Genomic DNA, 14,479 nt, shown 5'->3' on the forward strand with positions numbered 1-14,479 from the left:
ACTATTACAGCAAAATGCATTGACTAGCTTGCTTGCTAGCTGGACCGTGAAGTCATAAGAAGGTTAAGTAGGTTACCCTCCTTTCGGAGTAGTCTAGTTGCCCAAACGATGAAAAGAAAAGCTCCGAGTGATTGTACAGGAAGGCTCCGAGTGATATTACAGTCAACTTGCGAGCGATTGTACAGTCAATAAAAATATCCGACATGGAGAAAATGAATATATTTGGATTTCTACTGGGACAATGGCTTTGAAACTTTCAGACAGGTAAGACTTTATATCAGAAAAGGTACATGTGAAAATCCAGGTAGCAAACATTTTTCAATGTTTATTTGACATTTTTGATCGCTGTTGTGTGACCACTTTGATTGTTTTACACGGAGCTCCACTATTCTAAGGAAAACGTTTCGATGCATATATCTTTCTTATTATTTTATCATTGGTTCATATTTACATAAAGAATGTTTTAGCTATCAAAACTTGAAGCAGAAACGTTATATAGGAACATAGGAGTTCGTCAAAGTTTCCATCAAGCAACTTGTTATTTTTCGAATGTCGGAGCACCGCTTGACAGTCTCCCGAATGACCAAATTATGAGAAAACCGTATAGTTCCGTTCCCACACTGTGATATTGCAATAGTATAAAGATTGACTGTATTCATCAAAGCATGTATTAAGCTGTACACTGATATTTTTTTCATAATTTTAAAACCAGATACTGAAGGAGATTTGACCCGTTTCGTAGTGGACATTTACAAAAATACGGTATCACTCTGGTGCATTTAATGTGCTCAATTTTTCTTACCAACAATTTAATTGCCGTTATAAAATCATCACTTCTTTTGTAAGACCCTAATGATTATATCTCTTGCAAACAAAAATTACACTGATTTTATAAAACTGTTTATTAGCAAATTTTAATGACTTCGTTTCGTAGTGGACATTTTGTTAGAGACACACCTTCTGAAATTAAAAATCCCATGTTAACCGCTGTTTATTAGAATATGTTGGCTCTAAACATACTTTTGAATTATTAAAGAACTTATATTTGGTAAAAATAATATTTATTTCTACACTTTTTTACGATATTTTTTAGTATGAATGTTGAACAGGCGGGGTAGGGACATGCTATTTTGGTTGTTTTGGACCATTCAGGAACCAATATCTTATTAATCCCTCTAAAAAAATAAACTGTTTCTTTGCTTTAAAATGTTAAATCTAATTCAATGTACTGACTGCACAAAAAAATACTTGCAAAGATCAAACGCATGTTTTTTAAAGTGGCTAGGACAAGAAAGTACGTTTTTATTGAAAAAAGCCCTTATAATAAGGTTTGAATAATCGAAAATTGCTTTTAATAAGGCAGCAACCAATTTATTTTTGTATTTCAGAAAAATCTGATCAATGCTTGGGGTCAAAATTTGCAAAAATTGAAAACCATTGTCTCATTTTATTTCTACCATAGGGTTCATTCATTTAGTATGTGCCTTATGTGTCTGTTTTCAAAGAAATAATATGCAAAAACCCAACGGAGGCCCCATTCCAATAACTCTCCTGTGATGAAGGGGAATAACCTTTTTGCACAACGCTTAGCGTGACGTCACTTTGGATACAAATAGAAAGGGTTTGCACACTAACACTGAAAATCACACATTGATATCGTCAAAGTAAGTTTTGTAAGACTATTCGCTATATTCATTCTAATACATAATGCAATAAAGCATAGGAGATTATTTTTCTATTCTTTATCAAAACAAAATTCATGGATATTATATCACATTTATTCAGTCACAAGTTTGTCTTGGTTTCTCTCTCTCTCCACAGTCTCTAGAAATGTTTGCGGATCATTTTCATCTATCGTAAACCAACTTATTTTCGCGGATACTTTATTTCGCGTTTAGCCTTTTCTATTCCACTTTGAATTTTACTTTACGATACTCTTAATCATTTTATGAAGTTCAATTAAAGGAAAGATCCAAGTTTTACAAATTGGCGACGACTTATAAACGCGTTATTTTTCTACTCGCGAAAATTAGTTGGTTTACAGTATTCCAAATGTTGTTACGTATGCTTATTTTCGCCCTTTGTACACAATTGTTACTGAACTTTCCTGCATTTTTTGTCGCATAATCAAATTTCCCATTCGTATTTACTTTTAGCCAGGTTATTTAATTTATGTTCAGCTCTATAATCAACTGCTGACCACTGTTTGCGTATCTTATCTGCACCCCTACCTCATATTTGTGTCTTTAAATTTCGTTAGGTAACATTTTCGCACCATAGGACTGGTTTAGTGGGTCAGTCGAGGTTTAAATAATTTACTGTCACTATCCTATATAAAACACCACAGTGGTGGATCCAGAACTTTTCATAAGGGAGGGCCCGGCCCGCTGACTTACCTAAAGGGGGAGCATCTCCCGGCATGCTTCAGTGATTCTCTATATAAGCAACCAAATTTTCCTAACCCTCAAGCCCCCCCCCCCCCCTCCCCCCAAAAAAAAGTGAATCCGCCTTTGTACCAGTAAAAACAGTAAAACTCGTCCGACCCACTGAACAAGCCCCTGTGATTTTCCCTCCAAACTTCATATTCCTCTCAGATCTCTGGTTCCGCAACTAATGCAGTAATGCCAGTATGTGCATTATTATATTACTATGCCTATGGTTTTGCTCATAGTTGTCAATTTCTGTGTCATTTTGTGTGAAGTGGAGAGTTGTCTGTTTTTCGTCGACATCGAACTTTATATATTGTATCTATAGCTGCTCATTCGAATTCCTATCACAAAAGGATAGTACACTTTATTAAAAAATAAAGTCATTATTTTGTATATACATGTACGGGGCCATAAAAAAAAGAATATGCTTGTTTGCCCCAACCCTACATGTACCTACCCAGAAAAAAGGTGCCTTCTCAAAATCTGCAAAATCCCAAATGCAAAAAAAGTTGTTTTTTAAATTAGATAGGCATGAAGAATAAAAAAACATCTGACACTTCAATTTATTTTTTGCTGAAGAAAAACAAAAAGAAAACGCCTACCTAACTAACTTTGGGTAGGTTTTGGGCAAACCAAAATATTTTTCAGTGTGGCCTGGTGGTCTCATGATAGTGTGTTTCAATAAATGCGGGAGGTCGTGGGTTTGAACCATTCCCAAAGACTTTAATGTTTGTATTCACTGTAAAGCACACAACATTTAGAAGTAACAGCAAATATAAAAAAGAAGATGTGGTATGATTGCCAATGAGACAACTATCCACAAAAGACAAAAATGACACAAACATTAACGACTATAGGTCACCGTACGGCCTTCAACAATTAGCAAAGCCCATACCGCATAGTCAGCTATAAAAGGCCCCGATAAGACAATGTAAAAAAAATCAAACGAGAAACTAACGGCCTTATAGTTATTTATGTAAAAAAAAAATGAAAAAAGACTGATCTAATCAGAGAATAATCTAAATCCATGTATTACGACATGTCTTGTGGAATGTTAAGGCAAAACAAAAAAGTTTGTGTGTAACCCCTACTTAGGCCATGGAAAAATAATTGATGGTTTCCCCTAACCCGACCGGGTCAATTTTTAACCGCCGGGTCATTAGGGGAAACCAACAATTAATTTTCCATGGCCCTATCCTAATTTTTATCCCTACCCTAAAGATGTGTTTGGCTATTATTGATTATGCACTGTTGCTCCCATTGTATACGGCCATAGTTATAGACTCGATGTCAAAGAATAATAATAAAAAAAAAAATCTTACCTGTAGACCTACCCTGTTTTTTCTCAGCATGTGACAGTTAACACACATATTTTTTTGTTTAGCCTAACTTGTGCGTGTCGGTTTTCGAAAATACGTTATTGCTCTCGTCCGGAATATGCATATTAATTTGCCGCTGGACTTGGAGCAGCGAGTTAGCATTACCATCTTCATCTTTAGAATTTATGCGGGAGTATAAATGTATTTATGATTAATACACTTTTATTGTATCGACAAAAGAAGACTCACGATGCTGACATGTCACATTGTGCGGCACTCTTTAGAATTTATGCCGGGGTATAAGTGTGCTTATCATTAATAATGAATAAACTTCTCTTGTAGCTACAAAAGAAGACTCACGATGCTGACGTGCGCGGCACTGTTTGTCTTATTTTTATCTGGAGGTTAGTATTAATTGGATAGAACTTATATACTTTATTCCAAAAGGTCCACAAGGTCAAGGAGCACGAGAATATAACATGATTTCACAATTTTAGATGATGAGGAACACCTTCATTGTCAATTTAACAGTATTATTTAAAAAGCCACTATCCTAATTCAAACCATTTAGACTCAAACTCATCAACTTCGAACTATTTTAGATCCTAATAAAAAGATGTTTTTTTCTAGTGTTAAAAGGAGGTGTCGCCTCCCTTCCCCTTTTAGAGCTATACACGAGATCTCAAAAGACATGTTTAACCCTGCCACATTTTGCGCCTGTCCCAAGCCAGGAGCCTATGGCCTTTGTGAATCTTGTATTATTTTTCATGTTAGTTCCTTGTGTATATTTCGGAGTTTAGTATGACGTCCATAATAACTGAACTAGTATATAATTTTGTTTATGAGCCAACTGAAGCACGCCTTCGGGTTCGAGAGTTTCTCGCTGCATTGTAGACCCATAATGATTGGTGTCTGCTCTTTTGTCGGTTTTATTAACCCTTCTCTTTAACACATTCCCCATTTCCATTCTCAATTTTATTATTGCTAATACTGTCGATTTCTAAAAATTGCCATGTTGGTGGGATGTCCTTTTTGATAAATGTTGATCCGTCAAACAGAAAAGTGTGTGTATTTACTGTTTATACATGCTGATAGAAAACTAGGGTTAGATATGGAAGAATTTTTATTTCTAATAAAAAAAAATTACGTTGAGTCTATGGGAGGGATTTAGGGAGGTAGGGGTACAGTAAACACACACAAACTAAGTGTGGATTGGCCTTATGAAAATAGAAAAGTTATCTACAAGTCTATTACTTTTTATGCCCCATGCATTGATCGGGGCATTATGTTTTCTGGTCTGCGCTATCGTTCGTTCGTATGTACCGCTTCAGATTTAGTTTTTGGTCGAGGTATTTTTTGATGAAGTTAAAGTCCAAACAATTTGTTCCCTATGATATGACTTTCTCATTTTAATGCAAAATTAGAGTTTTTACACCATTTTCACGGTCCAATGAACATAAAAAAATAAAAGTGCGAGCGGAGCATCCGTGTACTATGGACACATACTTGTTTTGTAATCTTTCAAACATTTTAGTTTCAGCTCTTGGATGTGAGAGATTATGGGTACAATTTGAAAACTCTTGCTATTATTCAAATCAAATGCCAGAATCTCAACGGAGAGCCTTCCAACGAGTAAGATCTGCTAGTGCCGGCATGGTTGAAGATATCTTTTTTAAATGGCAACAAGCAAAGGTATGTTAACTGTAGACCTGTAGAAACAATAAATATCTGCTAAGGGGGATGAATTGTCCTTTCTGAGGGGTGTAAAATTTATACATCTACAATGTAAGGATCTTAGGGGATGAATTTTTTTTTTTTGGTCATCTTTCACGTACATTTATACACAAAAACATTCGAAGGTCTTGCAGCAGTAAAATTAATGATTAATAATAATTGCCTGCAAACATTACAGGTTTTTTCAACAAGATTGAGCCAAGGTTACAGAAACTTCAAAAGACTAGAATATAAGGGATGTTTTCAGCTAGTTTGCAGAGATCTTAATATATTCTATTACTAGTAACAATTCTATATGTTTGCATGACTTAGAGCATTGCCTATTGTAACTTCCATTTTAAGTTGGATATTATTTTTAGCTCACCTGGCCCGAAGGGCCAGGTGAGCTTTTCTCATCACTTGGCGTCCGGCGTCGTCGTCCGTCGTCCGTCGTCGTCAACTTTTAGAAAAATCTTCTCCTCTGAAACTACTGGGCCAAATGAAACCAAACTTGGCCACAATCATCATTGGGGTATCTAGTTTAAAAAATGTGTGGCGTGACCCGCCAAACCAAACAAGATGGCCGCCATGGCTAAAAATAGAACATAGGGGTAAAATGCAGTTTTTGGCTTATAACTCAAAAACCAAAGCATTTAGAGCAAATCTGACAGGGTAAAATTGTTAATCAGGTCAAGATCTATCTGCCCTGAAATTTTCAGATGAATCAGACACCCGGTTGTTGGGTTGCTGCCCCTGAATTGGTAATTTTAGGGAAATTTTGCTGTTTTTGGTTATTATCTTGAATATTATTATAGATAGAGATAAACTGTAAACAGCAATAATGTTCAGCAAAGTAAGATTTACAAATAAGTCAACAGGACCAAAATGGTCAGTTGGCCCCTTTAGAAGTTATTGCCATTTAAAGTCAATTTTTAACCATTTTTCGTAAATTTTATATATCTTTTACAAAAATCTTCTCCTCTAAAACTGCTGGGCCAAATGAATCCAAACTTGGCCACAATCATCATTGGGGTATCTAGTTTAAAAAATGTGTGGCGTGACCTGCCAAACCAACCAAGATGGCCGCAATGGCTAAAAATAGAACATAGGGGTAAAACGCAGTTTTTGGCTTATAACTCAAAAACCAAAGCATTTAGAGCAAATCTGACAATGGGTTGAATTGTTCATCAGGTCATGTTCTATCTGCCCTGAAATTTTCAGTTGAATCAGAGAACCCGTTGTTGGGTTGCTGTCCCTGAATTGGTAATTTTAAGAAAATTTTGCTGTTTTTGGTTATTATCTTGAATATTATTATAGATAGAGTTAAACTGTAAACAGCAAAAATGTTCAGCAAAGTAAGATTTACAAATTAGTCAACATGACCAAAATGGTCAATTGACCCCCTAAGGAGTTATTGTCCTTTATAGTCAATTTTTAACAATTTTCATAAAATTTGTAAAATTTTACTACCGGTTACATTTTCCACAGAAACTACTGGTTTAAGTTCATTATAGATAGTGATAATTGTAAGCAGCAAAAATGTTCAGTAAAGTAAGATGTACAAACATATCACCAAAACACAATTTTGTCATGAATCCATCTGCTTCCTTTGTTTAATATTCACATAGACCAAGGTGAGCGACACAGGCTCTTTAGAGCCTCTAGTTTTAGTTTTCTTTTCTTTTTTTTTCAAAGATAATTATTCTTTGTTAGTAACAATTTCCTCCATTACATTATGCTATAAACTTATAATTTTTTAAGATCAGCACCAAACTAATAGAATTCAACAAAATTTTATTTTCAGTTAGCATGCGAAAGGAAAGGAGCATACCTTGCAGAAATCGATTCCGAAGCGGAAAACAACTTTGTAAAGCAATTGGCACAGAAGGTCCCAAATCATTGTAAGTATTTTTATCAATACAAGACTAGTGTTTAAAAGAGGGCAGATGCCAAATAAAAAAAATGTGTGTTTACAACACCCTTACCTACTAAGATTTTTATCCTCTACCCGAAAGTTTTATTGGACCTTTTTTATTAAGCATTGTTCTAGTCATAATGTCGCTCCAATAGACTCAATGTAAACAAAAATAATAAAAACAAACACACTTTATTGTTTAGACTGATGTTAGTCCATTTCTAGCAATATTTCTAGAATTTTGATTGGTTAGGGTTCACATTACTACAGGGAGATGTGTAACTATCCTCGGCATAGTATGTTTCTAGAATTTTGATTGGTTAGAACACGTCGTGACAAAACCCATACAGCACCCGGATGTTGCTATCCATTACAAGGACACAGACTATAAAATGACAAAAAAAAAGGAACCTGGGTGTGTGCAGCATCTAGGAAACCAGTCACTTTCACAGATTGGTGGAAGATAATGACAATAATAAAAAAAATCTAAATTCTATTTCTTCATAAAAGAGGGACGAAAGATACCAGAGGGACACACAAACTCATTAATCGAAAATAAACTGACAACGCCATGGCTAAAATGAAAAAGACAAACAGACAAACATTTATAAGTACACATGACACAGCATAAAAAACTTAAGAATAAGCAACACGAACCAAATAAGATGTTTTGTTAGGTTGTAATGTCAATGACATATAGCTAAAGAAGGAACCTGGGTGTGGGCAGGATCTTGGAAACCATTCACTTTCGAAGATTGGTGAAAAATAAAGACAATAAAAAAACACAATTTTCTAAATTTTATTACTTCATAGTTTGTGAAGGTGGTTGGTGTGGGAAGGATCTGGTAAAGTAAAGATTTAAAAAAAAAATGACGATAAAAAAAATACTTTTATCTTAATTTTATTTCTTCATAAGCTGTTTGGTTAGGTGGTAATGACATAGCTCACGAAGGAACCTGGGTGTGGGCAGGATCTGGAAAACCATTGACTTTCACAGATTGGTGGAAGAGTACAGATGGAAGAAGGAAGGATGAACCTGATAATAAAGGAAGATCTGGATCTGATTGTCTCTCATTGTCCAAATATGACAACTACAGTGCATGGCACGATAGCGAATGTAGCTTGAAAAGGAGAAGAGGAGACTTTAAGGGAATTATTTGTGAAAAACGTAAGTATAAAAGATGACGAATTCCATTTCTTTTTCTAAGTAAAATTAATAAGAAGAGGAGACTTTAAGGTTATTATATGTGAAAAACTTAAGAGCTTATAAAGATGATGAATTCCATTTCTTTTTTTTTAATACAAACTTAATCAATATGACAACTAAAGTGCGTGGCACAATAGCGAATGTAGCTTGAAAAGAAGAAGAGGAGACTTTAAGGGAATCATATATGAAAAACGTAAGTTATAAAAAATGACGAATCCCATTTCTTTTTTAAAAGCAAAATTAAATTTTAAGAAAATATTTTTTTATTGAAAATCTAATACAGACTTAAAAATGTACTAAGTTGAGGTTCTGGAATAAGTGTCAATTTTGTACTCAGATTGTACAATCCAAGATGGCGGTATACCATGAATCTACCTTGAGAATGTACTGAAGTGAAATTAAAAAATAATCTAGGATTTTAAAATCCTAGATTATTTTTTTTTAATTTCACCTCAGTACATTCTCAATTAAGGTAGATGTATGGTATACCGCCATCTTGGATTGTACAATCTCAGTACAAAATCGGTCTAGTTAATTGCCTAAATCTGCAAATTTGGAGACAGATTTGCAATTTAATGGTTAGACTTTTTTCTATTAAAGAATACTTGTAAATTAATCGTATTATACAAAATATTTTAACAAATATAATTTTTTGGGTTTTTTAAAATCATTTTTTTTTCAAATGAGCCATTTAAGGGAAAATAACTCTTTTAGTACAAAATTTATACAGGGCTAACAGGGAATTTTTTTCTCTTTTCTTGTAGCAAGAAAATAGTTCTGTGACACAATATTTTATTTTTATTTTCTTAAAACATACTATGAAACCTTTTTTCTCACAATTTATTTCAAAAATCTATCTCATAGAATTTTTTTTTATGCACACTAATGTGCTTTTTCATAAACAAACTAACCAAGTATTGGCAATTTTCAACGCCTCATAGCTTGAAAAATATCACGGTGACCCGTACTTTTTATTAAATTTTTGAAAAGAGCATAGTAAAATCTTCATTTTGGCAAATTTTAAAAAAAAATCTATCTCAAAATATAAATTATACTTGTGATCTTCCTTAAATGTTTATGTTCATCAAATTATAAATGCATTTGTGGCTAAGCATGATACAATTTAAGGATACTTAAAAGTTTTGTTTTTCTTTTTTTTCAGCGGCAGAATAAAAGACATGGACGAATACAAACCTATGAAAAGAACTGTCACTAGAAGCAATTAAAGATTAGCTATTAAAGAATGTCTTAAAATATACGAAAACTTAATTTATTGCACTTCCAGTGATTTACAAAATATGAAGCATCGAGTTAAAAAAAAATCAAACTGTTCCAGTCCGATTAAAATAGTTACTGTAATTCAAAATTGTAAAACAAGAGTACAAACACTGAGTTGTCTCATGCATGAAAATCAGGTCAAGGTCATAAATGTATCAATCCTGGCAGACAGACATGTGACACATAATGACGGGCGGGCGGGCGGCTCGGACATTACAATCATTTGTTGTTCCCTGGATACACAAACAAGTGACCTTTTATTATATGTTCCTTTAAATTGGGGAAAAAAGACACAAATCAACAAAAACAACGTTAAACCAACAAAATATCGGATGTACCCCGCCAGACAAACATAGACAACTAATAGTTATAATATTCAATTAGACCCACAGACTTCTTACAGTAGGTTAAGATATAGATCACATAACAAAACATTACATTGTCCGATGAACCATGAAAATGAGGTTTGAACCCTTCCAAACGGAAATTTTTAACTATCATTCCTTACGGGTCAAGTGATCTTTTACATCACTTGGGGTCGTTAGTCCGCTTATACAAGTCTCTCTTCCGAAACTAATAATTCAAATGTTACCGAACTTCGCCACAATCATCATTAGATTTTTATACCCAACCTACGAAAGTAGAGAGGCATTATGTAATTATGTATTATGGTACATTGTATGTGTGTCCGTACGTCATTCGTCCGTCCGTAAGTAGTGCCATCTATCCAATTTCAGCTTTAAGTTTGTAGTCCAGTCTAAGTTTTTGGTAAAGACGAAGGCCAATAAACTTGAAACTTAGTACACATGTTCCCTATGATACGATCTTTCAAATTTCAATGCCAAATTAGAGTTTTAATCCAAATTTCATAATCTACTGAACACAGAAAAACATAGAGCGAGTAGGGCATCCGTGTACTTACTATGGACACATTCTAATCTTTAAAAATGTACCATTTTCCCTCTTCCCAATCAACATGGGGATAAAATCAAGAAAACCTCTGTGAAAAAAAAGAAAATCCAACAGAATTAAAATGTTCAGAATGGTGAATTCTATTTATTCGTGTCAAAACAATCAGCAAACTTTTAAGTGGAGTTATTGCCCTAAAATGCAGAATTTTACTATTTTATTTTCATTTATGTAACAACATTGAACAAGGAGAAGGGGTATGATTTTCAATGAAACAACTATTCACTGATGTGGTTGTAAGCAATTTTAGGAAACCATACGGACTTTAACAATGAGAATGAGAAAAACCTATACCGTATAGTCGGGGATTAAATGCCCCGACATAAAAAAGTGTGAAAAAAATCAATAGAGAATTCTTACGGCCTAATTTATAACGTAGCAAATTTTGAAAATCAAATATGTCCAACATGAACCAACGACAACCATTAAAGTGCGGGCTCTTGGCTTGTGATTAAAATATAATAATGTGGTGTCAACCTTCGCCTTGAACAGTGACACAATAGTACAACTATATAAAAAAACCACCTATAAATATCAATTGAAAATGGTTCTCATCAGGTCGATACACTGCAGAGAAACTAAATATCACTTGAAAAGGGTTTCACTCAACAGAAAAAAAAACCAGATTGGACTTTCCAGGGTATTTATTCACCCTTGGTACCAAAACAAAAAAGACAAGGTACATTTCTGAGAGTACTGACAGCTAGTTTAAAGCCAATATTAAACGGCTAATGACAGAATCTGATTTTAAGACTAAAGTATTTAAAATCAGAACACATCCAGCATCCAATGGATTAAGTATAAAGAATCGATTTAACAGTCGGAGAAACTAGTGAGTTTAAGCAATACCAAAAAATCTATAGATACTCTTTCAGAATGGATCAAGGCTGTGCGATCGTTGGTACACATCAGAATTTTAAAATTGAATTGGTCTATCATTACCGATGCTACAACCATCTTTAAAAACCCAAATGTTGCAAAAAGCTTGTCCAACCTCCATGGCAAATATGTTGTCTCAACAGATAAAGCCATCAATAACACCGTTTTTGTGTGTTAGATCACATAACATAAACTGCTTGATAAATAAATAATAAAATGTAAAGGTATTGACAATTCACTCGAAAATTCAAAATGATAAAAGATTATCAAAACAAGAAAAATAGGATAAAAAAGTAAAGAATACAGAATGATTTGAATAATTAAGAGGTTGATGTATGAACTCTCAAGTGTCGTTCAAATTAACTTGTTCCACTTAATCCTTTACTTTATACATAAGATTTTTCACCAGTATGAGTTCTCGTGTGCATCTTTAGGGATCTGCAGTCCCTAAACCCTTTACTGCATACATGTATATATCACATGTGTGAGGTTTATTCCCAGTATTAGTTCTCGTCTGTATCTTTAGGGATCTTCAGTCACTACACTTTACACTATGCATCACATGTGTAAAGTTTTGTTTTTCACCAAAGTAGGTATAAGTATGTATTAAGGGATCTGCAGTCCCTCAGTAAATTACCCTTTACTGCATATATCACATGTGTAAGGTTTATCCCCATGTATGAGTCCCCGTGTTTATCTTTAGGAGTCTGCAGTCACTTAACACTTTACTCTTTGCATCACATGTGTAAGGTTTTGTTTTTCACCAAAGTAAGTACGAGTTTTTATGTATTCTGGGATCTGCAGTCCCTAAACCCTTTGCTGCATATATCACATGTGTGAGGTTTATCCCCATTATGAGTTCTCGTGTGTATCTTTAGGGGTCTGCAGTCACTAAACACTTTACTCTATGCATCACATGTGTAAGGTTTCGTGTTTTACCACATTAGGTATAAGTTTTCATCTACAATCCCTAAACCCTTTACTGCATATATCACATGTGTGAGGTTTATCCCATGTATGAGTTCCCGTGTGTATCTTTAGGGGTCGACAGTCACTAAACACTTTACTCTATATGCATCACATGAGTAAGGTTTTGCTTTTCACCAGAAGGTATGAGTTATCGTGTTTATCTTTAGGGGAATGCAGTCACTAAACACTTTACTCTATGCATCACATAAGTGAGGTGTTTCCCCATGCAGTATGAGTTATCGTGTGTATCTTTAGTGTTCAGCTACAATTGTAATATCATTAAATCCTATACTGCTTGTACTACACTACGGGTTAAGAACTTGAATACCAAGTGTTCAAATATAAACACAAAGTCGTTAAAAACTGAACAGCACACATTACTAGTATTATTATTTAGAACACCATAATACGCTCAAATAAATACAATAAAAAAAAAAGTTCACTACTTTTGAATGAAATCTAAGCCATAAGGCAGCAACCATTTGATTTTCGGGGGGGGGGGGGTTTGGTGAAAAAAATAATTTGTTTCGGACCCTGAGAAAAAAAATTTGTTTGTTTCACCCTCAACTGCCACTATGTGTAATGCTAAAATTGAAAGAAAACAAATGTTTTCGGTTTGAAGTTTGCACAGAAAAAAAAACCCATAGCCCCCCAACCCCCCCCAGAAAATCAAATGGTTGCTGCCTTACTTAACCGTTTGTTTGTTTCTTGGTAAAATGTTCCCTTGATCAATGGCATCAGCATGCAGAAACAAGTTTGAGGTTATTAATAAAACAAATTATCATTTTCCGGATTTAGATTGCTATATGCAAAATAAAGAAATTTACCATATTTTTGCGTCTATTCAGAAGAGCAGGAAAAAAAAAGATTTTTGATTTTTCTCGATATTTTGGTGGAGTGTCTTGCTTGATTGCAAAAGAAATAAATAGGTGTTCATGTGCGTGTTTTTTTTTCAATTAAAGACAATTCAATTATACTTGATTTTTACGATGTTTGTCAGTAGGCTATGGCACTAAATTAAGTTATATTTAAAAGTTTTAATCGCAATAATGTGATTTAATCAGTTCCATCGTATACACGTATATGTGCTGTCAAGTATATGCAGGTTTTTTTCCTTTGCCCCTATCGGCATCGACAGTCCCTATCAATATAAAAGATCATAAAAGGTTTGAAGTGCCTCCTTTACTCCAACGAGATTTTTTTTTATCAAGCATATAAGGGTCTTACAAAACAGGAGAGTTATAAAGTATGATTTCTCTGAAATCGCTTATTGGAATTATTGTATTACCAAAAATCAGATGAATGCTTTTGAGGTCGAAGATTAGAAAAAAAACAATGTGTAAGGGTTTCACTGAAACTAGAGTCTTATAAAAAAGAAGATGTGGTATGATTGCCAATGATATGTACAACTGTCCACAAGAGACCAAAATGACACATTTACAACTATAGGTCACCGTACGCTCTTGAACTATAAGCTAACCCCGTACCGCATAGTCAAATATACAATTCCCTACTTTTTATGTTTGTCGCAGGCTCGACAAAAAACGGGAGAAAAAATAGTAAAAAAAATCCTCTAGATATTATCTTTTGATTACTAAGGGCTTCTCTTCAAGTTTGGTAAAAATCCAGGATAGACAGTGGTAATTATAAGAATCGAATAAATCTTTTAAAAAAATAATCCCGGCGCAGACTGCATGTAATGTTATCTGGAAGAAAAACTACAGTTGTCCATTTATTTTAAAAAGTACTAATATACGGTAAAACAGGAAATACAATTTTACAAAATTTCCTTCTAGAAACT

General features: G+C 34.1%; 1 protein-coding gene across 1 annotated transcript; it reads left to right on the plus strand.

The window, feature by feature from the left end:
- The first annotated feature begins 1,582 nt into the window (after positions 1–1,582).
- On the plus strand, positions 1,583–10,046 carry LOC139495263 (galactose-specific lectin nattectin-like). Its single transcript, XM_071283540.1, has 6 exons — positions 1,583–1,664; positions 4,091–4,152; positions 5,283–5,440; positions 7,266–7,362; positions 8,293–8,544; positions 9,746–10,046. The coding sequence occupies exons 2-6, from the start codon at positions 4,110–4,112 to the stop codon at positions 9,754–9,756; spliced, it is 561 nt and encodes a 186-aa protein (XP_071139641.1). The 5' UTR covers positions 1,583–1,664; positions 4,091–4,109; the 3' UTR covers positions 9,757–10,046.
- Positions 10,047–14,479: the final 4,433 nt, after the last annotated feature.

This window comes from Mytilus edulis, chromosome 11 (genome assembly GCF_963676685.1).
Source record: "Mytilus edulis chromosome 11, xbMytEdul2.2, whole genome shotgun sequence".
Classification (NCBI taxonomy): Eukaryota; Metazoa; Mollusca; class Bivalvia; order Mytilida; family Mytilidae; genus Mytilus; species Mytilus edulis.